Genomic DNA, 27,582 nt, shown 5'->3' with positions numbered 1-27,582 from the left:
GAAGAATATAAGTTATTAATTTATTCATCACATTTTTATTTTAGAGAAATCTTGTCAACTGAAGCACATAACAAAATTTGTAATGATAACAATGGATGCATGTGGTTTTCACATTTTTAATATGGCAAGTTATACAATGTGTCTATTGCACTGACTATATAGTGTTTTAATGATAATTGCAATGCCAGTAGCTGACAAAGGAAAGTAACATTTCCACTGGTCAGAATGTTACCATGTAATCAAAATGAATTGCGTTTATTTCTGTATGAACTGTAAAGAGAACTACTTTTCTAAGAATACCCACTTCTATAAATAGTCACATGTACAGCATAAGATAAACACTGCCCGTGAAAGCAGACACGAAGTAAGCATTAAAGGAAAATAACATTCTAACAATTTAAAAAGAAAATAATTGAATAAATTTGGCTTCCATTGGTTGAAGGACTGGTATTATGATGACCTTATTATGATCAAGCAGGACTATCTCAAGTGCTATAAATAATTACGTAACAGAAAACCCCAAACATATATTACTACACTCAATTAAGATTTATGTATTTTAATGATGCAAATAAAACAACATAACGAATAACTGAAATTTCAATTATAAGAGTATAACGTTATTTGCTGTGTGAATCTGCAACTGACAGTTTATACCATAATAAACTCAGAAAAAACGTTAAACTCTTAAATGGATGTAAAACCATGATGCAATTTTAAGAACATTTTATACACGTCAGCAACTTGTTTATATATTTATCTCAAACGGATTTTGAAAGCAAAGGATAAATTTATAACTAAATATACATGCATTTTCATTTCAAGGAACACAATGGATTATCCAAGTTCTCTAATAACTAACCAACTTTTTCAAGACATCTCTGTAGTGTAAAAAACATCATTTGTAATAAAAGATGTCCTATATTCCCATTGCAATAAAAACAAAATGCAAATAGTTGTAATTACCAGCTTGCAATATCTAGTCAGATAACATGAGACAGCATATGATCAACTGCAAATTTCTATTTCAATAGCAGACATTCAGATTTCAGTTGTTCACATTTCAAAAGCTATCTATATCATTCTAAGGAACTTTACAAATCCATCAGTCAATTGTAAATCAATTATCTTGTCTGCAAATAAAGTCACATATTATTCGTGCCAACCATGCAGGTCTCTGAAACAGATAGTGGAATTAATCACACTTCAATGCACAGCGACTACATGCAGAATCTGCTCCATTAATTGCTTTCAAGTGTAATCATCCAAGAAAAGAGCAACTTTATTTTATGCCCTGGGCAATTAAACAAAGCAAATCAGTTTCAAGCAAAGCTTTGCTTATTTCTTCCAGTCACATGAACCTTGATGGAAATATCAAAGGTTTCCTTTTCTTATTTCCTTTCTCAGCAGTTTTCCAAAGACACTGTTGTATGGGTGTGCATACTTAGTGGCCTGATCACTGCCATCCATCATCGGTCTACTCTCATTGGCCCACTTAAACAAACTTCCTTCAAGGTTATATACACTCACATTCTTCTCTTTCTTTTGTTCAGCAGCTGAAAAAAGCATAAAACTTTAGAAATGATAACAATGATAATAATGATAACAATGATAATAAAACACTCAGATATGTGTACCACATATATTTTGTTATTAATCCAACTGCAAGCAACAAACATCCTGATCTGCTGTAGGATAATGCACCGGCAGATAAGCATCTATGTTGTTTATTCTACTGATTGCTTCTAACAAACTGCATATGCCCACATCTGCTGGCACCTTATGTGATGGCAGATCTGGGTCTGTGCAGTTAGACTCAACTTATACACGCGTATATACAGTGCATGCACTAATCTGACCAACAACCACACAACTTATCATAAATTTAATTGCCTTCTTGGTAATTCATTTAGGTGACTATCAATGTAGTAATGCCAATTAATATGGTGGTTCCTCTCTTATAAGACCATAGAAGATACAGCCAAAATGTGTCAAATAAATCACAACAGTGTTTCCCTTTAAGCACGTTTGTTCATCAGGGACGCACACTGGAGATGATGCACATGTTTTGTTGCTGTGTTTTTTTACGCAAAGGATTCACATAATGCGACGAGGATTTATTTAATATCCAATGCTTTAGATGAGGGATGGCATCATGTATACTTTGAGCACAGGCATAGACTAGTTCCCTGCTTTGTTTGCTCCCTGCATTGCACTCCGCTATTTGTATGGCAGAGTGAAACGCAGGGAGCATACGAAACAGGGAACCAGACTAGCATAGGCAATGTTATGATGGAGTAACTTCCCTTAATCTCGTGAGCTCTAACATGATTTCCATCGAGCTCAGCAAGATGTCATCCAGATGTTTAATCTCAATGCTTGTTGCACTAGAAAGTGATCACCAGATTAAAACAGCATGCACTAAGAATCATTAGTGAAGAAAGTGAAAGAAGCAGAACACAGAAGAGTAACTGTGGACCTAACTTTAATGAAAAATGGAGAAAATAGTTCCCTTGACTGAAATACGGCACATCCATTAGTCTAGGATTACCAGTGTGAATTCTGATCACGTGATTGCAAAGACTGCAAAAGTAAATAATCCTTTCATGACAGGGTTTAAGAAATTTAACAAATATGCCCTCGTTCACCACAAGATGCCTGGAGAACATATTATTACCCAAGACATTCTTTCACAACAAAGAAATCAGTACACTTGCAGAGACAAATGCATTATTTGGATTACAACTTTGCTGCACTAAAAGAAAGATCTTAAAGTTCAAGTGTAACTTACTAGAAAGAAGATGAATCATTAGCCTCTTTGATTTTTGAATAAATGTGTTCTAGGACAAAGTACAATGAAACCGATGATAGTACACATTTTACAACAGGCAGTAAATTAACTGCCATTTGGTTAAAAAGATTTTTTTTCCTTTTGTATTGGCTTATATGCAACGTGTTGGTCTATAAGATTGCTACAAAAAGATGTATGACTTTAAACTAAAAGAAAAATGAACTAATAAAATTATTCTTTGAATGGACAATGCATTTGTTTGTTAATTATGCATGTTGGTTTATCTGTATGTTCAGAGAGAAAGACAGTATGTTGCACAAGTTGCAATATCCTATTTCAAGCTGAAAAAGTACAGGTCAGATGAAAAATTTTCAGTACATTTCTGACACCAAGGTTGTTTTTTTTTTACCCTCAATTTTACTCCCCTGGGGGATATATTGTGACACATTTCCTACAAAAATCACAAGAGTTTTTCTCGGTGGTCCACCATTATACAGTATGTTCATGCAGCTGAAATAAAAATGCTTCTGTCTCACTGGATGTTGATTTGATATCAATGAAATGTGAATTTGTCAGAGAAAATCAACTTAAAAGTTTTGAGGTTGAGCTTACAACAGGGTACACTTTCTGGGCAATTGGCCTCTCTATGCCCTTTCTTAGTAGACAACACTGATCCCAACCTTTTATCCTCATCTGGACGCAGAGGCAGTAGTGTTAGAGAGAATGACGGCATACACAAATTACGACCTTTTTAAAACCACTATTGTTCCAAAATAGTATACAGGCATAGAGTAGTAAACATGAATCCATACATTTATTTTCTCCATGGAACAGTTAGGACTGTTCTTGTTCTTTAATGAATCTAGGCAAAATTTCTAACAAAACCCACTGATGTGAAAAGCAGGGCAGGACCAATATTGTGCCCGAAGCAGTGGAGCTACGAAAATGCTGGATTTGGACTTAGATATATTTATATTGCTTTATACCATAGTAACTATATATTACTTTATACTACAGTAACTATATATTACTTTATACTATAGTAACTATGTCTTACCCCAGTCTGACCTATCATTAGAAAACTAAATCTGTCTTAATGAGTCCTTGAAATAGGTGGTATGAATACACTGCAATGCTTGATATGCATGTGATAATTTGTACACTAACTAACATTTCCTATTTTGTTTTACTATTCCCTGTGAAATATTCCGATGAAAGGTTAAAGTCCATGATTACGTTGTTGACACCTGTGCTTACATTCTTACCCTGCTGTTGAAAGTATTTATCCAACTTGTCTGCAACCACTGATGACCTGTAACCAAGTGAACAGTAGCACACCACTGTTGCTTTAGCTGAAATTGATGCAATGAATAAAATAAACATCAAAACAAAAATTCCCTAGTTCTATGTAAAACATCTATTTGTTATGACTTGTATACATTGAATTTTGCTTTCCAAATTCAGGACAAACTACTGGAGGGATTGAGTCTCTTTTGATGAAAGAGAATCATGTAGAAAATAGTCTTCAGACACACTAATAAGTACCATGCATATATATTTTCTAACTTTACAAGGACAAAATACTCATTTTAATGAGCAATAAATACAAAGAAACTATTTCATTTAGATGGAACAATCAAACTCACACACACACACATACACATCTAGGAATGTATAAGAAATTCATTTTTTAACTGGACTAACTAAATGACAGCTGAATTCTGCGCAAGAAAATAATTTGCACAAACTGCTGATATACAAAACAGTATCTACATTTTGCAAAACTAGGTGAAGGAACCAAGTATCAAAGAGTTTGGACTCAATAGAAACAAATCTAAAATGATATATCAAAAGGAAAAAGAGACTAGCAAAGACCAATGTATGGCAATACAGGCATAACTCTTAAAAAAAGGAGCTTTAGATGAAGGCAAGAATAACTAACTTGTTGGACAGGGGTGGGGGTGCATTCTATGTACCTATCAGCACTACATGTGAATTTCATAAATGCTCCAGTGTTATATTCCATTACAGAATGAAATGACTGCAAAAACGTTTTACTATCTGTGTTCAGCTGCGGCACATTTCTTAAGATTTCCTCAGCTTTGACCTCATAGTCTACTCTAACAGCCTCTGGAATGTGACTCACAAAGTATTCATGGGAGGGCCGTGCATCCTGAAATGAACATAGGTCCGTTAAACAGTTTGTAAAAACCATAAAGAAACTAAGGTACCGGTATGCTAAAAACTTACAACTAAAAGTTTCAGCAAAAGTAATGTTTTCATTTTGTCAGATTTTGGGTTGTGACTACTGAAATATGCATTTTATATGTACAATATTTATATTCTATACTAAAGTTTCACTTTTCCAAACAAACCATTAACTTTGTTGATACTTTAATTGCAAAATGTATTGTGCTAAATATTTGAACTCAGAATAAGAATATAAAATCTTGACTTTATTCACAGTAAAAACTTAAGAATCAGCTCCTTGTTAGTGTTGTTTATCTGCAAAATTCAAATGGCGTCAAAGACTTAGTAAGGTTATCTAAAATGTAAGTCTTGTGTCTCAGTGTAATTTAGTACAGCCTTAAGACTTATGAGCCTGGATAATTACTTAATTGATGCAGAAAATGAGCAGGTCAACCCCTTGATGCAACTTTCAGGATTTAATGTACTATGATTAATTAGCCTGCACAAAAAGTTACAAAGATTAGTACAATAATAGATTTTTCATAAAACTGATGGAAAATAATTTTGGTGCAAGGTCAGATATCAACTGCCACATGTCCTCCTTCATTGATGGATGACTTACAATTGCAGAAGGATAAAATCAGAGTTGCACCAAATGCCACTTCCTGCTGAGGTTGTGCTCTAGTCTCTTACTCCGCATAGTGTTGGATATTTAAAAAAAAAAAAAAAAATTCCCAGGTTTACCTCACTGGTTATCCAGGCTATTTAAAAAAGACTTTGAATATTTTACATATTGTTAAAAGAACTTATAATTCCCTTTATTTTCATGTATGATTGATGGGTGTAATTTGAAATATAGAATATACAGCTTGGGCTTACTTCAGATGTGCACCTATAAAAAAAATGTTAGCTCCATTTGGTCATTTTATCTTCCTGGACTTCAGAGGTATAAAAAAAAGAGCCAATAACATTTCCTACTTTTTATATATTATGTAAATCATTATTTTTATTTTCAGAAGCTGGTACTGTCTAATCTGGTACAATTTGTTTTCCTATTTTAGTAACTGCACTAAAGTTAGTGCATTTTGAACTAGTTCAGGCTGATTTTGCAAGCACATGGGAGGAGCCATTTTGGTCAGTGTGTGCTTAGACTATGTACAATTCCACAAGTAAAAAACATTTCAGCCACAATACATGAAAGCAACACAAAGGTTGTCCAACATTTTCTACATTGGGCATGTAACAAGACTGAAACCAAATGGATAGAGATTAAGTGAAAACACTGAAAACCATGTGTGTGAATGAGATGTTTATGATAATAAAGTATAAGAGTCTCTATAAACTACACTGTAAAAACTAATGCAATACTCAAATGGTGAAAAAAAATGCAAAATACAAACAAGACCATGATTAAGACTTAAAACTAGGACATAATGTTCCTTGCATTACACAATTAAACAGGACTGGTATATATATACATGCTATGAGAAAAATCTTCACATAAAACTGGAGCGAGACACTCCCATTATATATATATATATATATATATATTCATTCACCAGGTGGTATTATGACATGCTAAATGATACTGACCTTGTCCTGTACAATTCACACACACACACACACATATATATATGACAAACCAGAACAACACATAAACTTCACTGCTCATGTATCTATGAGTAAACTAAGACATTTTAAGAGAGAGCCTAAAAGTCAAGCCAAAACATTATGACCAAATGAATTTTTGTGTGGGTAAAAGTTTAAAAAATTATATGACTGAATAGAGGAAGTAATTCAGTCAGCAGATACCAGTACATGTATCAGGCTTCTATTTAGCCAGACGGGGATGTGAGAATTTGGAAAACAAATTAATATTAGGGATAGCTAATAAGACAAGTTTGTGCGATTCAGGAAGTCATGACAAATCTGGGTAAATGGGTCAGCATCATGGCAAATCTAGTTAATTCTGTGTTTTTTTCTTATGCTGTTTCAGCACTATTTACTTATGGTATGGTCTGTGAGGAAAATGGTCCATCTTTCATTTAGTAATGGTAAGCCAATCATATTTTGCATGCAAGGGAAGAGGGTGTTGGTATGTGATGTAGTATATATATTGACTGATCAAAATAAACGAAGTACTTACAAGATACATACATGGATATTCATGATGGGGACTTAATATAAAAGATAGCATACCTAATACTGTAGATATAATGGAGTGATGGATAGATATTATGAGAAAGGCCATCTATATCAAGACATCATGTAGGCTGTACCTGCTAAACTGTAGTGTGGAACTTGGAGAGGTGGACAGAACTTTATATATATATAATCAGATATAAACAGTAGTTTGCCAAAATAACCTTGTGTTTTAAAAATTATATTCATGAACTCCCTGCACCCTGAAGCCAGAAGAGAACCATCTGGTCAGAAGTTGTAGAGAACCCAGCAGTTCCAAACGTGTCAGAAAATGAAAAGAGGCAATGATATACATGTTGTATAATTTATTTTCTTTAGATATTATTCCTCATTTTCAACCATGAAGTTTTTAATCTGTTTTCTTCTTTCTTATACCTTTGTTCAGTCTCCCCTAGCATTACATCTACCAGTAACTACTTACTCAGAAACTGACATTAACTACTACAATTGTAGATATGGACTTTACCAAAGCAGGGCTCGTCCTGGGCTTCACCAATGTCGCAAATTGCGATTTTTTTTCCTTATTGGCGACAAAAATATCCCATCTGGCGATTTTTTTGGCGACAGACTTTTTGGTTATTTAATTTGTACATACAATCATGGATTTGGACTGGATAAATTAAAAGGGAGAACGAAAGGAAGCCACAAACTTGACTAAGCAATGCATTGGAATCAATCTGTTACACAAACGATCCTTTGTTCGTATTGACAACCCCATCTTTACAGTGCATTGTTACATCATAATCTGCTTATGCTGACATCTGGGCTGAGTATTGTATGCTGTGATAGTCAATCATACTACCAAACTATACCTACAACTGACCGACTTCTGAAGACGCGAATAGAACAGATACAATTAATTGAATGGCTAATCCTTCTGTTGTTTTTTTTACATATACCAATACAATAGTTTTGCTGAACCTTCATAGAAAACTGATAACCTTTGAAGTACCGACTACTGTGCATAAATACAAGCAAATGGAAAAAATCTCAATCACAATTATATCTGTCGCCTGTGCAACATTAACATGAGCAAACGGAAGTTAGACGTTGCGTGTTCATCATCTCATCCTAAGTTACAAAAATTAACAGCGTTTGGATTTAGTGCAAATTCATCAGACAATACAGTCACTGAACCCGATGATAAACCTTGCAGTCCAACATCATCTACATGTAGTGCTTCAAGTGCAACACCACATTATGATGAACGGGTCAAAAATTCCCGAAAATTTCTAGACAGTTGGAAACTTGGGCATCCGTGGCAGAGATATGATAAAAAGTTAAAACAGATGTTCTGTGATGTATGTATCAAGGCAAAGTTCATCAATTCATTTACAACTGGCTGTGATATTTTGAAGAAGGAGTGTGTCACCAAACATGAATCCAGGCGGGGTAAGTAATATTTGTGCATTTTACTCATTGATCTTTTCCTTTTGCCATCAATCCCGTGTTACGGCTGCAGAGACTTAAACTCCGCAACGAGAAATAGCAAAAAAAAACAAGTTTTGCATAATTAAAAATAATTATTTATTTCTCAAAATACAGGAGTGAAAGAATCCCTAAATTGGGTGTGAATTTATGCTTATATATACGGTCCAATATTGCCAGGTGTTGATTCGTGTAAGCTTCATTTGTGGGAATGGAGATCCTATTTTGCTTGTCGAGAATTATATAGCATTCAGTGATCATTCTTGGGATTTAGGAAGCAATTCACTATAAGCTATGTGAAGCTAGCCATGGGGGGGAGGTCATTTAATTACGGAATGCATGCAATCGACAGTCGCATTATACGTCACTTATCTTACATTGCAATGTAAGATCATAGGGTTTTATTATTATTAAAATGTCAACTAAAGTTGATAATGTATTTTTTTTTCAGGTAACAACAGTCATACATGTGCACAAATGGTGATGCGGGATGCCAATACCATGAAAGCAGCGAAGATCACTGCCATTAGTAACAGCAAAAATGCTATTATTAGTGCTATGCGGAACACTTTCTTTGCGGCTTACTACAACCTGGCTAATACAATTGTCCCAAAGCTGCACCAGTTGTGTATCAAACAGGTATCAAGAATATTATATTATAGCTTGTTAACAGTAATATTCTATGGATTTAAATGACAGTAACATAGGGAAAAACACGTGTACAACCTTAATATATTCAATGTGATGTTACTGTAGTACACCGTGATTGTTGTATAAATGCCAATTTTTTGCTAATCATATATATATATATATATATATATATATCAGAACATGTATAATTATAAATGAAATATTTATGGCATACAAAATTAATGATTATTTCTATTTCAGGGTGTCACCCAACTCTCAGACCTCAAAGTAGATAAGCACACATCGTATGACAGTCACAAAAGCACCAGTGAGTTCCAGCAGTCGTTGGCCGATGTAATAGTTGATGAGATGGTTACCGAGGTCAAGGAATCTCGTGTTTACAGTGTCATGCTTGATGAGAGCACAGATGTTTCAGTACATCAGAATTTGATTGTTTATGTTAGGTACTTAACTAGTTTGGTTGGCAGTGTTGGACCAGTGACACAATTTCTAGGTATTCGTCAGCTTCAAACCGCAAACGCAGAATCTATATATTCAGAGTTGTTAGGTTTAATTAAGTCATTTGGTTTTAGTCTGGACAATCTGATTGGTGTATCAATGGATGGTGCTGCAGTCATGTTGGGTTGCAAGAGTGGTGTTGTTACCAGGTTGAAGGAGGCTACTAAAGGTTTGCTTGCAACTCACTGCATTGCACATAGGTTAGCTCTGGGTACAGGTGCTGCAGCTGACGAGGTTAGATACATGGTTAAGTTTCAAGATATACTGAATAATATGTACAAGTATTTTGCATATTCCCCCCGTAATATGTGAAGGCTTGAGGCAATTCAGTCAGTGTTGGAGTCTTCTCACACTCGCTTGCATCAGGTATTCCACACACGGTGGCTGAGTTTTGAAGGTAGTGTACAGGCAGTTGTTGATAATTTTCAAGCTCTACTTAGTGTCTTCTTGGAAGACAAGTCTGCAAAGGCTCTTGCACTGTATAAGCCTATTGCTTGTTTCAAATTTGTTTATACAGCACACTATATGGCTGACATTCTGAGGCCTTTGGCAGTTCTGTGTCAAGCTTATCAGAGATCTGATATTGACTTTACTGAGGTTAATCCCCTTCTCCACTCCACTGTTGAGCTTCTTGAAAGTCTGAGGTTTGAGTCTGGTAGCAACATTTCTAGGTTTCTTTCTGAGATTCCAGCAGAACCAAGTTTAGATTCATCAGGTTTGTGTACTTTTGAGTACAAAGGCCATACAATTAGCGATGGTGCTAAGCAAAGGTCGGAGGCTGCATCATCTTGTGCCAAATTTATAGATATTGTTATAGACAATCTAAAAGCAAGGTTCATGGAGGAGGGTGATTCGATAGTTTTGAGTGCTCTAACCAAGTTGTTTGATCCCTATTTGTATGGTTCACAGGCAAACAGTTCCATTCTTTCAGAGGTTTCAGGTATTGTTTCAGATTACTTGTCTACATGTGGGTTAGGTAATCAGTCAGAGGTTAGTCAAGAGTTGGCTGGCTTTGTGGCTTATGCTAGGGTTCAAGTTCTCAGGAATGGTAAGGTGTATAGGGGTGTTAAGGACTTGATTCAGTTGGCAGTGAGATCCAGGGCAACATACCCTTGCGCAACTGCAGCTGCTGAGAGACTACTGGTGTCACCTGTCAGCACTGTAGACTGTGAACGTGGATTCAGTAAGATGAACCTCATAAAAACTGACATCAGAAATAAACTCTGCACCTCATCTCTCGAGAATTTAATGAGAATCAGCATGTACAGATGTGAAAAATTAGACTTTGAAACTGCATTCAACAAGTGGGCAGCCCTAAAATCGCGACGGATCTTCATGTAACACTTTGCAACATTTTGTTAATGCTTGTTGTAATTAAAGTATTAACTAACCCATCTTTTGTAATTTTCATTGCCTGTTACATTAATAGACTAAATTAACACTTGGAAAAATGTACACTACTTGTTCTGGTGACACTTTTTGAAAATTGGCGACAAAATATTGAGGTTGGCGATTTTTTTGGCGACAGCTTTTTAAAAGCCAGGACCATCCCTGCCAAAGTGCCACAGTCACTGCAGACTGAGAGGTTTACTCAAGAAAACATGATCCATGAAGCCTGACCAAATTATCTTTCCAATCAATTGTTTGCTGATTTTCACTGAAGATACAATCATCTATAAATGATGAGGTCAATTCGATCAAATCTTCAGTACATTTTTCATAGGCCTCTAATAACTTGCACAGTATTCACTTCAAGTCTGAAGATTTGCATGTGACTGACAAGCATGTGAATAATCTGACCAAATATTTCTTTCCTGAAATAATGAAAATGGTTCTGGTTGATCAAGACACAACTGAGATATTCCCTATAGCCACACAGTTAGAACTGTTGTGATTCACACTTGATTTCCAACACCCATCCTAGGCATTGTAACCTAGCAGTCATAGTGGTCATCTGGTTGGTTGAATAGGCTACTTTTGCCCACCCATACAAAATTTAGTAATGACAGCCTGTCTGACACTAATTTTCAACACTGCTTGCAGTGCATAATTTTTTCAGAGGCAAAACTATTTATCATTCAGAAAAGTAAATTTCTAAGTATAATATTAAAACAAGTGTGATGTGCCTTTGGCACCAAACATTACCCACCAATACAATCAACTGACCCACTGGGTGTGTCTCTGGCCCATCCTGCATGTTTACATCATGAATGGACTTTTGTCTACCCAACCATGAATGCAGTTTTGCTGTACTGATGTTCTTTACAGATGGAAACTTCATTGAAATTCCTGAGATTGCCAATTTCATTGCCAAACTATGATCTTCCTCCTCAGCCATAATACTTGCTTTTAAGTCCTTAAGTTGTTAAGTGATGTTGCTCCTGGATAAAGAGAAAAGGGTTATTCCAATATTTTTTTCTATAGGGATTCAAATTTAAAAGCTGGATGGTTCGATGTACTTTAAATAACAACTTTCTCTGTTGTTCACAACAGAAATCACTGGGAAATGGGGAATTCAGATGATCCCCTCTGACACTCCCTTCTGGATCCACCAATGAAATAATGTTAGTACTCAGGCAGACTAAAAACAGAAGGATGCAATTTCAATTTAATTTTCACTGAATAAATTATGATGAAAAGAAGGGGGAAATAATGTTTTTAAAAAAGGGGACTCACTTTAATCAGTAGAACAAACAATATAGACCCTCAAATGCTGTCACATTATGTGATGGAAGATCAGGGTCTATGTTGTTTGCAAATGGATTTGACTTATGATTGAGTATATACATTAACCTAAAATGATAGTAACATGAGGCAAACATTTTTTGAGCCCATCTTAGTTTGTTAGGATAAAATAAAAAAACAAGAATGACCTCAAAATCTAACAATCTTTAAACTGGCCTTAATCTTACAATAGACCCGTGACAAAGACAGTCTAAGACCATCATTCTCCATCATCTGGAGATAACAGGGGTTCAAAGTGAGAAAATGGAGTCCATTAGCAGTCATAAGATCATCACATTGGAGGAAAATTGATAAAACTTTTGACTTTATCTTGATCATGTAAAATAAAAATTATACTTCCCAGGGCCATTTCTTCTTATAATCTGGAACAGGAGAATACAAATTTACAGGATTGAGTCAATTTAGAAAACTGGAGGTCTGAGCCTAGTCAACATGATGCTCAGTCTTGGAACAGTAAGGATCCATGAGAAGCATCTAAAGCTCTCGAATGCACTGGCAGTGCTGACAGTTGTTGTTGTTGTTGTTAATGCCATTTTTCAGCACACGATAGGCTATACATGGCAGACAGTATTAATGGTGGAGGAAGAACCTGGGAAAACCCCGGAAAGAACTACCGATCCACGAGAAGCTACTGGCAAGCTTTCTCACATACCCACATTGACCAAATCCGAGACTCGAACCCACGCAGACAGAGGTGAGATGGCTGTGATCCATAACGGATAGCACTTTAGACCACTCGGCCACTCAGGGCCCCAGAAGTGCTTACAGAGAGTTCTGTTTGCGGGTAGAAATGTACATACATGTAATATATTAAATGAACAACAGCTATCAAATGCTCAGAGATCTGTGTCAGCAAAACAAAGAAAAAACGCATGTTTTCAAGCAACAGATATGACGTAGTTCGATGTCTTTGATCATCTCATTAATTCAATAAATTCTGGAGTTACATGTACATCTCTTTGAACACATTTATGCAAGAGTTCCTCTTTTATTTGCTCAGCTATTTTAGAATATTAAAACTAGACATTGCACATATTGGATGCAGACAACAAAGCTGTTACTGAAAAGGACTCCTCTAGAACCAGAAAAAGGCTGTGAGCAGCTGTTTGCATTGAGAGCATCTGTTTGCTTTGAAACACCAACATGTTGACAGTGTCAGGGATTCCCTGGAAACAATATGGTTAGAAATTACAAACTGATGAATGAAATGAATAAGTTTTGGCATTTTTATATCCTTTATGTATTTCGTTTATCAAGTCAGCCGGGGGGTACAAACAAATGGGAGGGTGTGTGAACACTAAAGTCTATATTTCATATGTAAACTAGCTGCCAAAGGGAATACAATTTTCGGCTGGATTATCAGTTGCCAGAATACAGTGACTATAGTTTGTGTAAATGTGATCAAGCAGGCACATTTATTCATCTTAAATTAAACAGTATGGCTCTAAAATTTAATACTATCACAGTTTAAAGAAAGTCTATTCAGAACTGAATGATATGCACCATAACCATCAAGAAATGTCCAGATGAAACTTTAGATTTCTGTGGCCTTTTACAATGGTGGCCTGGTACTAAATTGGGTCAATGGTGGCCTGGTACTAAAATGGGCCTTTTATAATGGTGGCCTGGTACTAAATTGGGTCAATGGTGGCCTGGTACTAAATTGGGTCAAGAAAAGAGCACATCAGATTAATTGTCACAATATATCATAGAATGAATTTTATTTTAAGCATGCATAACTTTCATTGTGACATCACAGCATGTGACATTCAATCTAGTGTGTGTGTGTGTGTGTGTGTGTGTGATATGAATTTTTAACGTAGCTTTAACAATGTTTCAGTCATATCGCTACGATATCAGCAGTGTGACAGCTTATAGTGATGCCTAGCACTGGGGCATCATGCCGCAGACATGTAGCATGATGTCCCACCCAGTCACATTATCCTGACACCAGGCCGACCAGTCCTAACACTAACCTCTTATTGCTGAGCGCCAAGCGAGGCAGCTGTTAGTACCATTTTTGTAAGTCTTTGGTATGACTCGGCTGGGGATCAAACCCACGACCTCCCACATCCGAGGCGGACGCTCTAACCACTAGGCCACCGGAGCGGTCAAATCTAGTTTGTACTGGATCACACATTTAGAGGCAGCACGATCTACCCAAATACTACCCAAATATTGTCCAGATTTAAGCATGTGATACATTTACAATGAAAGAAACATTTTAATTCATTGCAAAGTTAAGTTCTGGGTTAAGACGAAATGCATTAATTTACAGAACCAATTAGAAATGATTTGTACGAAATATAACGAACATATCCAATTACCATTTGCTCCGAAATTATCCAGGATGATATAAATGTATCTAATTTGCATAATTAATTGCAGATATCTATATTCTAGAAGAATGTTAACTTTTATTTGTGGGCACACCTTCGACCTTTAGCTATGAATAGCTATTGGCCTTGAGTGTCTCCCCCATGGCTCTTTGTCCAAAACACTCAAAGTCTTTTATGTGTTCATATTCCCACCCTCTAATATTTGTGTTATTTTTTCCTGTAAAAAAAAATCAAAAATAATTTTGAAAAGAAAAGGTATATATATGATCATTTTTGTTGCAGAGTTTTGCTTAATTTGCCACTTTCTTGGATGAGTCGTACTCTGAGGTTCCTGTATATACAGGCCACTTATTTCCTCCTCCCCCAAAACTATAGTTTTTTTCTATAAATTAATAGCTTGTTATCTGTTATATACTATCATCCACTGACATATTTGTCTGTTGATAATAACATGTACATAACATGATCCCTATTTCCAGTGATCGTGGCCAACAATCCTCCTGTTGTCCATGTTTGCTATGCATATGCTATAATGTATAATATAACGTATTTCATTTTAACCCAGAACTTTGCAGTGAATTAAAAAATTTCTTTAGCTGTAAATTTATCCCGTGCTTGTTTCTGGACTGTATTTGGGTATATTTTGGCAGTATTTTGTGTAGTATTTGGGTAGTATTGGGGTGTATTTGGATAAATCATGACATCCCATGTTTTAAGTTGACCTGGTCCAAAACCTTCTACATAGCAGAGCATTGAGTTTTGTAACGTATTTCATTTTAACCCAGAACTTTGCAGTGAATTAAAAAATTTCTTAGCTGTAAATTTATCCCGTGCTTGTTTCTGGACTGTATTTGGGTATATTTTGGCAGTATTTTGTGTAGTATTTGGGTAGTATTGGGGTGTATTTGGATAAATCATGCCACCCCATGTTTTAAGTTGACCTGGTCCAAAACCTTCTACATAGCAGAGCATTGAGTTTTGTCACATGTGTTTATCAGGGCATGTAAATAATCATCTTCCAAAGGAATGTCAATGTTGAAGGAGTCATATTAAGTGAATAATTGTTATTTAAAGTTATGGGTAATCAAATTCTAAAATATGGTACTTGTCACTGAAATAGTTGATACTAACGCATCCATGACCTTCATGACTAAAATTAATGATAAAGAAGCCAGAGCAAACCCGTGTGTGTGTGTCTGCATGCCACAATTGCCAAAAAAATTAAACAGGGCCTATTATACTGGTTCCACATGAACTTTGTGTTGTCAGTAATTTTTTTACTCGTACAATAAATCTTTGTATCTTTTGATCTGATGAAAACAGTGGCAATCAATTCATCAATTAAAATAAAAAAATAAAAAAAAGAAAAAGAAAAAAATGAAAACTACCGCTAACACACTTTCCTTCTCTCAAAGGTTTGTGACAGAAAAATGAAAACTGATTACCTCACCATTCCTTATTTAAACAACAGAAACAAATGCTAGTAGTGCGGAAGCCGACACAGTGGCTCTTCATAAATTAATATGAAACAATCTAGACAGAGTAGAATGTTCAGTAAAGACAAATTACTGTAGACGCTATATATAAGTACAATGCTGTCTGGCATTTATGCGCACCTAAGGTGTCTGTCACCAATACTGAAGCAAAACCCTTACCGAATTCAACCGATTGACGAAAATAAAATACTGCAATGCTTACCATTTGAAACGAGGCAAATGTCACCAGAATATTCTGTTCAAAATAATATTAATTTTGGACACACCGGATACCACCCCGGTGTTTTCGTGACTCGCGATTTGTCTACCTATTCTGCGCATAGCTTTGAAAAGATGTAATGTTTATTAATTGTGCTAAGGAAATGAAATACATTACTTTGGACTGTTTCTGTCAGCATTTCGGAAGAGTAATTAGGTCACGTTTATAGTTGGTTTTGCAAAATTCAACGTAACAATGCCAATAAATAGCAAGAGATACTAAGCAAACTAAACTGATCTTTTAAAAGAATTAGTAGAGTTCAGCATTTTATATTTAAAAAAAGCTATTATGTTGAAGAGAACTGACAATGAATAGGATGTAATGTGTTTACAACTTATTGTTTATGGGGAAAAAAATTTACTAAAGAACTTAGAAACAGACTATATGCCACAGAATTTCTTGACAAACCCAGTTATTTTAAGGTTTATATTTCCATCTTTTATATAATGTATTTATTTTATGATTTTAAAAGATACATAGTAAAAAGGATTTTCTGGTTCAAGAAGGTCATGGAGTGGGTCTTCATGTTGACATTTAGAAATCACATTTTCATATGCAATTATATTTGGTGGATATGTTTCTTGAACAAAATGAAACACTGCTTACCGTTCCAACAGGCACAAGAGATTTTTATTCGTTTTGTTTAAGAATCATATTTCAACTTAACTCAAATTTGACATTCCTGGCTTTCATCACTTTCCAGCAAACTGAACTGTGTAGACCAACTAAACTTGAAAACAAGTCCATCGCTCCAGTGGCCTAGTGGTTAGAGCATCTGCCTCAGATATGGGAGGTCATGGGATCGATCCCTGGCCAAGTCATATCAAAGACTTACAAAAATGGTACTAACAGCTGCCTCGCTTGGTGCTCAGCATTAAGAGGTTAGTGTTAGGACTAGTCGGCCTGGTGTCAGGATAATGTGACTGGGTGGTACATCATGCTACATGCCTGCAGCATGATGCCTCAGTGCTAGACATCCACTATAAACTGTCACACTGTAGACACCATAGCAATATGACTGAAAAATTGTTAAAGCTATGTTAAAAATCCAAATCACACACACATAAACTTGAAAACAGGTCCATTTCTTTTGTGAGAATTTGAAATTATTAGAGAAAAGACATCAGAGTAAGTAAAGTCTGATTAAAACATTATGACTTTACTTTGTAGAAAAGCATCATTATTTTAGTTGCCAGTTTGCTTAAAATTTGACTTTTGTTACAATGTTAGTCAACATCAAAACATGCTACACAGTGCTGTTAGTTAGGCAGTAAGACCCTGACACCCAAAACATAAATAACAGCGTCGATGTCGTACATATAGGACTAATGCAATTAAAGTATAAATTAGTCCTACAATATAAGACATAGCACATGTTTTTGGTTTAGTGATATGTCTTACTATCCAAATAATGGCCTTGTATAGCATGTTCTGATGTCGGCTGACATCAGAATGAGTAGTTAAAGTTTCATGAACATCTCACACACTTGGCAGCCTATATCGACACTCCTCCATTATGTTTAATTAATATACTTACTGTGCTGTCTTTATTTTTACTGCTGAGACAAGTCCAAACTCATGTGACAACCGATGAAAAGAGAGAGCTACATGTACCATGTTTGTGACTCTTCGATAAAACCTTCCTTAATTACAGAACAGTGGTAGATGCAAAAGTAAGTTTTTACTTACCAATAACTCAATTCAAATTTAGTTATCCTGCTCCATGGAAGAATTAGATATTGTCTTCTTCACTGTACATACATCGTACACAAGCGACTCTTTTTTTCAACATAGTTTACCTATGCGGTACACCGGCAGCACGATTTACCCAAATACATCCAAATACTGCCCAAATGCTGTTGAGAAACAAGCACGTGATACATTTACAACTAAAGAGATTTTAAATTCATTGCAAAGTTAGGTTCTGGATTACACCTTCGACATTTAGATACAATTAGCTATTGTGTGGTCAAATTTTGTCTTTTGGTAATTTCCTGTTTATTTTTCTTAGAAAAGATATATACTCTGATGATCAATATATATATATATATATATATATATATATATATATATATATATATATATATATATATATATATATATCCGATACCATCAAGATGCTCTCAAATATATAAATGTACTCGAATGTTTCTATTCTATCTCACAACTTCCATCTTTATTTTCATAGGCCTAATATTCATTTCTTTATTCGCATTAATTCAAGTTGTATTTTCCGCTGCTGAGTTCATTTGGCAGTTTGTTTCGTTCTATTTTATGCAATCTCCAATAATTTAAATAATTATCTGATAATTGACAGCCATGGGCTGAATTAATATCATCAACCTTGGTTCTTTCGAGTTCTCTGTCACAACAGATAAGCAACTGTATTGTGAAAGGCATAATACTGTACTGCGCCTTTTTGGTAACTTTTGACGCTGTAAAGGTGACTACATTCATATACGGGTGTAAGTGTAAAGTCAAATTAAAATTAAAATATTGTTATGTTTTATCTTTTATTAAAGTGGCGAAAATACATTAAAATAGCAGTTATTTCCTAGATACAGATGTATCTGTCATACAACTAGCAATAAAAGCCGTTACAACCTTATATAATTTATTTCACAATGCATTAATTACATATGTACAAGTGCATGTTACAAAATGTTTATTAACGGTGCTTTATATCTGTTGCCCGTTCAGCTCTTGGTCTTTTCCATTGTCCCGGTTTTCGTCCAGCAGTTTGTTTCGGTCGCTTGCATTTGTATGTTCCATCTGATGAATGGACATAGCTGGACTCAGCTACTGTGGCGATCGGAGCAGCAAGAAATTTCTTGAAATTTTTTTCTTTCTCCATTACATTCTTTGAGTGCCAGGCTTGTTTGTCCAAAAGAAAAGAAAAAGACTGACCAAAAAGTCTGTAGTTGCCAGTACCATACAAAGCTCGACGTAAGTCTATGATCTGCGTTTTTGTAACAGAAGATAACACTGGACAACAAATTTTTACAAAAGTCATGTTACTGAAATAAAATTAGTCAATTCTTATCAATTTTTATGTGCTGAACACGAATATGACAGTCAAATTGCAAAATTGGCTCTAGTTTTTTTGTAATCTGCAAGAAATTAATGTTTACATAACGAAATGCATTCCAATAGTAAAAGGTCAACTGTAATAGCCTACCTATAAAAAATCAAGTCATTGACTACATCTTAGATTTCTTCGCCTGTCTCTTGTACAGCTGTTCGGGAGCATCTCTGAGGAGTGTCCAGCAGTAGTCAGCCAGCATTGTAGTGGACCATTTTCCCTGGTATCTTTGTTCCATTGTTGCGATATCTTGATGAAAACGTTCGCCGTGTTCATCACTAACAATACCACAGTTGCTAGGAAAGAAATCCAAATGGGAATGAAGGAAGTGAATCTTTAGAGACATATTGCAGCCAAGTTTCTTATACTTCATCAACATGTCTTCTACTAGTTCCTTATAGTTTTCTGCCCTAACATTTCCGAGGAAGTTTGTAGAAACTAGGCGAAAAGCATTCCATGCTTGTTTCGCGTCACCTTCCAGCAAGTTGTTGAACCGGTCATCTTTGAAAAGCTCTCGAATCTGAGGACCCACAAAAACTCCCTCTTTAATCTTTGCTTCGCTGAGTCGAGGGAATTTTTCATGCAGGTATCGGAATGCTGGCAAAGTCCGGTCAATGGCTTTCACGAAGTTCTTCATCAAACCTAGTTTGATGTGAAGGGGTGGTAGCAAGATTTTCTGAGCCTCAACCAGAGCTGGGTGTTGGATATTCTTCTCTCCAATGGCTACATTCTGCCTGTGAGTCCATTCCTTCCTCATGTAGTGCATTTCCCTTGCTCGGCTATCCCACTCGCATAAGAAACACATGTATTTTGTATATCCTTGCTGCAGTCCCATTAAAAGGGCAACTACCTTCAAATCACCACAGAGGTGCCAGCTGTACTTGTTATACTCAATGGAATTCAGTAGCTGCCTTAAGTTATCGTATGTCTCTTTCATGTGGACAGCATACGCTACTGGAATAGATGGAAGAATGTTTCCATTGTGCAAAAGCACAGCCTTGAGACTCAGTTTCGAAGAGTCCACAAATAGTCTCCATTCTTGTGGGTCATGAGTGATTTTTAAAGCATTCATGAGGCCCTCAATATCGGAACAGAATATCAGATTACTTTCCTTTCTGAAGAAAGGCTCCAATTGCTGGTGGCGCTTTCGATATGCAGTAATTGTGACATCTTCTTCTAGAAGATTCCATTGTTGGAGTCTTGATCCTAGCAATTCTGCCTTGTTCTTTGATAAGTCCAAATCACGAATCAGGTCATTTAGTTCTTCCTGTGTTATTCTGTGTGGGGTTGATGATGCACCACAGTGAAAATCTGGATCACTGCATGCTGATGGACCAGGAGAAGAACAGGTCGACTCACCTTTGTCTTCGTCAGATGAATCAAAAGAATATTCTGCTGGAGGTTCTGGAATAGGAAGTCCCTCACCATGTGGAACTGGTCTCAATGCAGACGGAATGTTTGGGTAGACTATTCTCGACTTCTTTCGCTTCGTTATTCCGCCGGAAAGAGGAGGAACCAAGCAGAAGTAACAGTCATTTAGGTGGTTGCTTGGCTCTCTCCACACCATTGGGACTGCAAACGGCATTGATGACCTTTTGCAATTCAACCACTGTGAAAGCTGTGTTGTACATGTAGCACAGCATATATGCGGAGCCCAAGGCTTGTCTTGGTCACCAACCTTGCATCCGAAGTAAAGATGATATGCCTTCTTCACTTGAGAATTGATACTTTTCTTCTGGTTGGCAAATGTCACTTCCCCACAAATATAGCAAAAATTGTCCGCGGTATTAACACACTTTCGAGGCATTACTGTTCTTTATTGTACGTAAATGGATAAAATAATAAGTTTTATGTAACAGTAGCTTGAACTGTCTCGCACAACGTCTAAAATATTTTAAATGCTGAACCTATCTGATTGGGCTTTATATAGTACACTGCTTACGTCAGCTTCAGCAGCCGCCTGGCATTAGTATAATAGGCCTACACATGTATAGTACACTGCTGACGTCAACTTACTTCAGCAGCCGCATGGCATTAGTATTGCACTGCATCAGAAAATGATGCAATCAACTGTGGATGATGTGAGCATGATGGTATTATGCAATGTTACATCATTATTCCGGATGTTGCTGCAGTCCTACTGGAGAAATTTACACAGTGAAACATAGAAAATGAGGTATATGAATATCTTCAAAACGAGAGCCAATACAAATTTTTCACGGTTATATTCGTGTTCGGCACACCAAAATACTACAGATTAGGGCCTTTTCAAGTCAGTAATGATTTCACTGTTGACCAGTGTAATCAGTCTACAAGTTCTGGGAGCATTAGCTGTTTCCAATCAGTGGCTTGTTTTAAGCGATTGTTTAGGGACTCTGCATTATTATTGGTCCATAACTTAGAAATGATATTTGCTTTTAATGGTTGGTAAACGTTTCATAATTTTACCTTTAAATGTGTTTCATAGTAAGTTTTAAATCTCGGATATTTATCAAAATAGACAGAGAGGTTGTCCTCTTGCTTTGAAAACTCGAGGTTGTCTTTACTAAAAACTAATCCGTCTTTGTCTTCACTGAAGATTATAGTTATATTCTTCTCCCTCTCTTTTTCATCAGAACCAGTTTTTTGAAGAAAATGCCTAATGTTATCTTTCAGATGTTTTGTAAACAGCAGAAAATTTGCTTTGGGAAAATTGTTTGTTAAAGAATTTTGTATTGCTTTCTCATCATCTGTGCCAAATGTCAAATTTTGTGAGTCTAGTTTTTCTCTAACATGGGAAAAAAAATGGTGATAAGTACGCTGCTCACCATCCCAGTGAAGACAAAGAGGTCCTAGAAAAATTGGATATTGCATAGATTTTATGCTAACGATGCTTCTGTTTTTATAACACATTGTTGTTACAAATACTTTACCAAGATTAAACATTCTGTTGATGCCGATCACACTGCCTTCCTACACCAAACAGATTTTTTAAGTCTAATATTTGATTGTCAGCGTACATAAGTATAACTGGTTGTTTGCCTTTCGTAATAGTAACAACCTGGACGAAAGGGTTGTCGTGTAGCTCTCTGATTATTGTCAATATCTCGTCCGCAATATTGTTTCCAGGCACCCTCAGAGGTATTTTCTTTGAGTTTTCTCTGTAGATTTTATCCTGGAGTTGGCGACCTGATTTAGGGGCCATGAAACTGTCATCATCAGCCATCTTGCTTACCACTTCCGTCGCCTTCTTCCTCCCCACTTTTTCGTATGCCATTTGGAGGATACGTGGATCAGTTCTTGTGTACGATTCACCACTTTTTGAGTTTCCATGCGGATGATTTGAATTTGATTTCTTTACACCTAAATACTCAATCACCGCGAGGGTTTTTAAATGGCTAAGCCATTCGGGTGATTCAGTTACAGTAGTAACTCTCTTCCTGTAGCTCTCATCGTCTTTTAACTTAGTGTAGTAGTGATGAAGAGTTAATATATCTGTGGGTTGAGGATCAATTGAAACATGTTTTTTTTTTCCATTATCTTTTTCAGGCAAAACTGACCATTTTTCTTGAAAATATTTTTTAATTTGTTTTCCTTAGTTACAACGAATACCTGGTTTACAGTGGTGCCCGAGTTAGAGTCCCATGGCCCACAGTCATTTGGAAAGTCGTTCGTTTTCCCCCTTCATTCTGTTGATGCCTCACTACCACGTGAACATTGCTTTTGTGTCCCAAAGGTACTCTTTCTGCTGGCGCATCTTCACTTAAAAGCATTTTAAATAGTTTGTCATTTTCCAAGAACCTGTTTCCTGGATTTTCCTTAGCTTGTTGGCGCTCAATACTCAGTGGTACAATGGCAAGGGACTGTTCTTTATCTTTGGTAAAAGATATATCTGCTTCACTATCACTGTCCGCATCAGTTAAATCTTGAAGATTATCTAAGTTGTTCGATGACGAAATTTCACCTTCCAGTGATATTAATGATATATTAGAGCAACACCTTTTGGGGTGTAGACTCCCTGTAGATGCCACTGAACTGGAAGATGAAAGTCTGCATTTGTGGCTAATACCATATTCAACAGTATTGTCATCCATTGATGGATACGTTATCATATGTACCGCATGAATAACAGCTGCGAAGTGATTGATGGCGTATCACTTTCCTGGTCCTGGTGTTAGTACATCTCCACTATTGTACCAAAGGATTGCTAGCTACCATCTGTACTCAAAATTTCCAGATCGTTTGAATTCGGTGTTCAAAGTTTTGTAGGCGACATCATTTGTCCCATTTGTGTATGGGTATATCACTCTTATTTTCATGTTAACTGCATCTGCCAAATCTATAATTGTCCACGCATTGGAGAATTATCCGATAACGGCAGAGTCCAGACAAGACTGTGCGTAACTGCTAGAAAGCAGTTGTATCTGAGGTCTCTGTGGATGCAGCATGTATTGTTCCGTGCTTGTAAGAAGTTTTATACACGTGTAGTACCTTAGTTTCACTGACATGGTTTCGTTACCACAAAGCAAGATAGAGATGGCATTGAAGAGGCAGTCTCCATCAGCACTTGTGGTCAGGGGGATTCCATTTATGTGGTCGATGTAATTGTCCATCACCTCAGCAGCGACTGGATCAACGTCTGGCAAATAAGACGTTGGCTCTTCTGGAATTTGTAATTTTACTTTGAACATTAGCTCTCATTGAACAACCCCCTTTAGTTTCTCTATGTTCTTTGATGCCGCCGCCTAGAGAGAAAAGAAAACCGCATTAAAATAGTCGATAAATACTGGACTTAATGGAGATTTTGAGTTTGTTCAGACATTAGTAATATGCATGAAACGCGAATAGCATCGAGATATGGTGTATCATCCCAAAACGGCATGGGTAGACGCATGTATCAAGGATATGAAGATCGGTAGCATTCTATGAGATGGCGTCATGCGCACGGACAGACAAATGAAGAGGTACTCAATAAGATACCTACACATATTATAGACTGTTGTATAGCTTGAAATCTCCGCTTCACATCTAAAGTTTTAGCCTAGAAATACGTGGTACCATCACAAAACGGCATGGTTAGATGAACATAGCCAGTATATATAAAAATATTTAAATTCGCAAGCGAAAATGAATAAAAAATACAAACATTTTTATTTTGCATCTGCACAAATATTTTTTGGCACAGATGGCTTTAAAGTGATTAGATTTTATTTTTGCATTTTGTTCATTAGATGACATAATTATTTTATTCGTTTTATATCAGTAAACAGTCGGAATTGATCCTCATCACATGAAATTTAGTTTGGTTCAAAAGAAATTTATTTGAACATGTAGCTCTGATTTGATAATTAAATATAACATGGAAATGAGACAGTAATGAGACAGTAAAGTCAAAGAATCAGTTGGAAATGATCAGACACCAAGTTATAAATAGATTCATTAACTATATCAACATTGGTGCTGAATTGGATTTTTTCCTTCGCATTTTTCTATATACTATGTATATAGGAAAATGCAAGGGAAAATTCCAATTCAGCATGCATCCAAGGATTTAAGCCAAAGGTAACAATTTTTGCACATGTATCATGTATATATATATATATGTGTGTGTTGGTGTGTGTTTGTGGTCAGAGTCAATATTTTTTAGCAGAGATAAACATCAAGTAAATAAAAGAAAAAATTTGACCACACAAAGGTCAGTCCAGACACAGAAACTATATAGCAGACAAAACATTATATCATATACATAGCGAAAAATTTTAAGAAAAAACAACACAAAAATATCAGAGAGTTGGAACAGGAACACATAAGTCTTTGAATGTTTCGAACAAAGAGCCATGGGGGGGGGTCACACTCGAGGCCACTAGCTAATTATATCTAAATGTTGAAGGTGTGTCCACAAATAAAAATTAACATATTGTAGAATATAGATATCTAAGTATTAAGTATGCAAATTAGGGACATATATATGTCGTCCCGGACTATGTCGATAATTTCTGAGCAAATGATAATTGGAGATGTACGAAACGTTTCGTACAACGAATTTCTAATTGCTTTAGTTATTTAAAGTATTCATTTTTGACCCAGAACTTAACTTGACAATGAATTTAATTAATTTTTTTTAGTAGTAAATGCATATGTTGCTTATCTCTGGACAGTATTTGGGTACATTTGGGCAGTATTTGGGTGTATTTAGGCAGTATTTTGGTATATTTGGGCAGTATTTGGGTGTATTTGGGTAACTCGTGCCACCCGCGGCACACACGTCAACGCCGAAATATGATTGGCTTAAAAGGTTATACTTACTGTCACATGAACTCGGACTTGTCTCAGCAGTATAAATTCGCGAAAATTGCACGTTTCGGAGTCCGTAACTTCAGTTTGGTACAACGCAGAAAAGGCAACGATGGCTTGAAGAATAGAAAAATATATCAGGAGTAAAGCCATAGAGTATGGTCGTGTGCCTTTAAAGACGGAAACAGCAAAAAGGAAATCGAGGGTCATGGGTGGGACGAAGTATTTGAAAGTTAAGTACCTTCTCTCTTATATAGTATGATAGAGAGGGTTGAATGTCAGAACGGGTCATGGGGGTAATCTTAGGTATATTTGTCACTCTGTAGTCTGTACGATTTTTTTTTCTTTCATATTATTGGTTTTTTTCCTCAACATCACGCTCGCGTCGAGCACCTTAGCGTTAGTCAGGCTGTAAGACCCATCACCTACCTTCCCCAACAAAATTCAACCAAAAACAACACGTGATCCAATGTTTACAGGAATGTCGTATCGTTGCGCAGAATAACCCAACGCGCAGAATTCGCCGACATGGTGGTAAAAATCCAGAACTGTCATCCTAGTTCGAGATCGGTTATCACCTTCTTTGTAAAGAGCATCTTAAAGCAGTGCATGACTTCATTATTTCCTTGTTTTATAATGTCCGGGATTTCTCCATTCAGTTGCATATGTCCAATTCTTGAAGCGTATAAAGTCATTCTCACATCTGGATACTGGCTATATTTGCACTTTTTGTTCATTTCTTATCCTGTTTGTATCACATATTAGGCATAGTTAAGCTATAGCATGTACAGTTTCATATTTTTGATATTACCACACTTTAATATATCACTTTATGTGATTCTGATTGGTCCGAATCAACCCATGAAATTATTCCGCAGTATTCTCTTTATTGATTGGCTGCGATCGTGGAGAAAATTTTTATAACCCCGCCTTCTGGAATCTGTGTTTAATGAACATTTTTTTTTTTTTTTTTTTTGGTGCCATTTTTCAAATAGACTCGCGAAAGTGATTTGGTGAACAGTGGTCTCGTCTCTTTCAATATGGCCAATTTACCTCAACAGGGGTTTGTTATGTCATGTTTACCTTTCATAACATGAAAAATGGCTGAAACAACAGGACAAACACATGACAGAAACAATAACAACAAGTAAAACTACGGGTATTTCGTGTGTTGGGTGGGGTTTGAGGGATGCGGTATATCTGTAGCATGGAATCCACCCTATATACAAGCGTGGTGTAAATTTTCTTTACAGAAGTAAATAAACTCACCTCTCTTCACAGAAGAATACGTACATAAACCGTTCTACAAACTGACAGAAGTTTATCCAACCACTACATATTTACGCGATAAATATGTGATGCAATTCCGAGTCGAAATAAAAGTTGTTTGCTTATTTAATAGTATGAGGTCAGCACTGTTCCAAATCAAACACTGCAAATATCCTGTCACAAATATATTACAGTAAATATGAGAATTTCTGCCAAGGCTCGCAAAGCTGGACATTATTCCACGTGTTTCATAAATTCAGTATTAAATCATTACCCATTTCAGATCCTCCATATGCATCATTGCATGTCTATATTCTGCTAATCTCGTCGACCTGGTAATAACTAAAATAATGAAAATG

General features: G+C 36.1%; 2 protein-coding genes across 9 annotated transcripts; one reads left to right on the top strand and one right to left on the bottom strand.

The window, feature by feature from the left end:
• On the bottom strand, positions 1-26,715 carry LOC149775349 (uncharacterized). Of its 8 annotated transcripts, none has more exons than XM_089944214.1 (5): positions 26,533-26,715; positions 11,910-12,141; positions 4,850-4,964; positions 4,057-4,143; positions 1-1,556 (listed from the first exon to the last, which is right to left on the bottom strand). In XM_089944214.1, the coding sequence occupies exons 2-5, from the start codon at positions 12,096-12,098 to the stop codon at positions 1,375-1,377; spliced, it is 573 nt and encodes a 190-aa protein (XP_089800340.1). In that variant the 5' UTR covers positions 12,099-12,141; positions 26,533-26,715; the 3' UTR covers positions 1-1,374. The 8 variants fall into 8 exon arrangements, with proteins under 8 accessions (XP_089800340.1, XP_089800334.1, XP_089800332.1 ...); XM_089944208.1 differs by having other exon boundaries at positions 26,432-26,542; XM_089944206.1 differs by lacking the exon at positions 26,533-26,715 and adding an exon at positions 26,384-26,526.
• On the top strand, positions 9,308-11,741 carry LOC149775350 (E3 SUMO-protein ligase KIAA1586-like). The gene is made up of 2 exons (XM_089944324.1): positions 9,308-10,054; positions 10,085-11,741. Exons 1-2 carry the CDS (start codon positions 9,611-9,613, stop codon positions 11,099-11,101), a joined length of 1,461 nt encoding a protein of 486 aa, XP_089800450.1. The 5' UTR covers positions 9,308-9,610; the 3' UTR covers positions 11,102-11,741.
• Positions 26,716-27,582: the final 867 nt, after the last annotated feature.

The sequence above is a fragment of the Sinohyriopsis cumingii genome, chromosome 19 (genome assembly GCF_028554795.1).
Source record: "Sinohyriopsis cumingii isolate HCF-2022 chromosome 19, ASM2855479v2, whole genome shotgun sequence".
NCBI classification, from domain to species: Eukaryota; Metazoa; Mollusca; class Bivalvia; order Unionida; family Unionidae; genus Sinohyriopsis; species Sinohyriopsis cumingii.
Note: the sequence above shows the minus strand (reverse complement) of the source record. Positions and strands in the feature narration are given on the sequence as shown.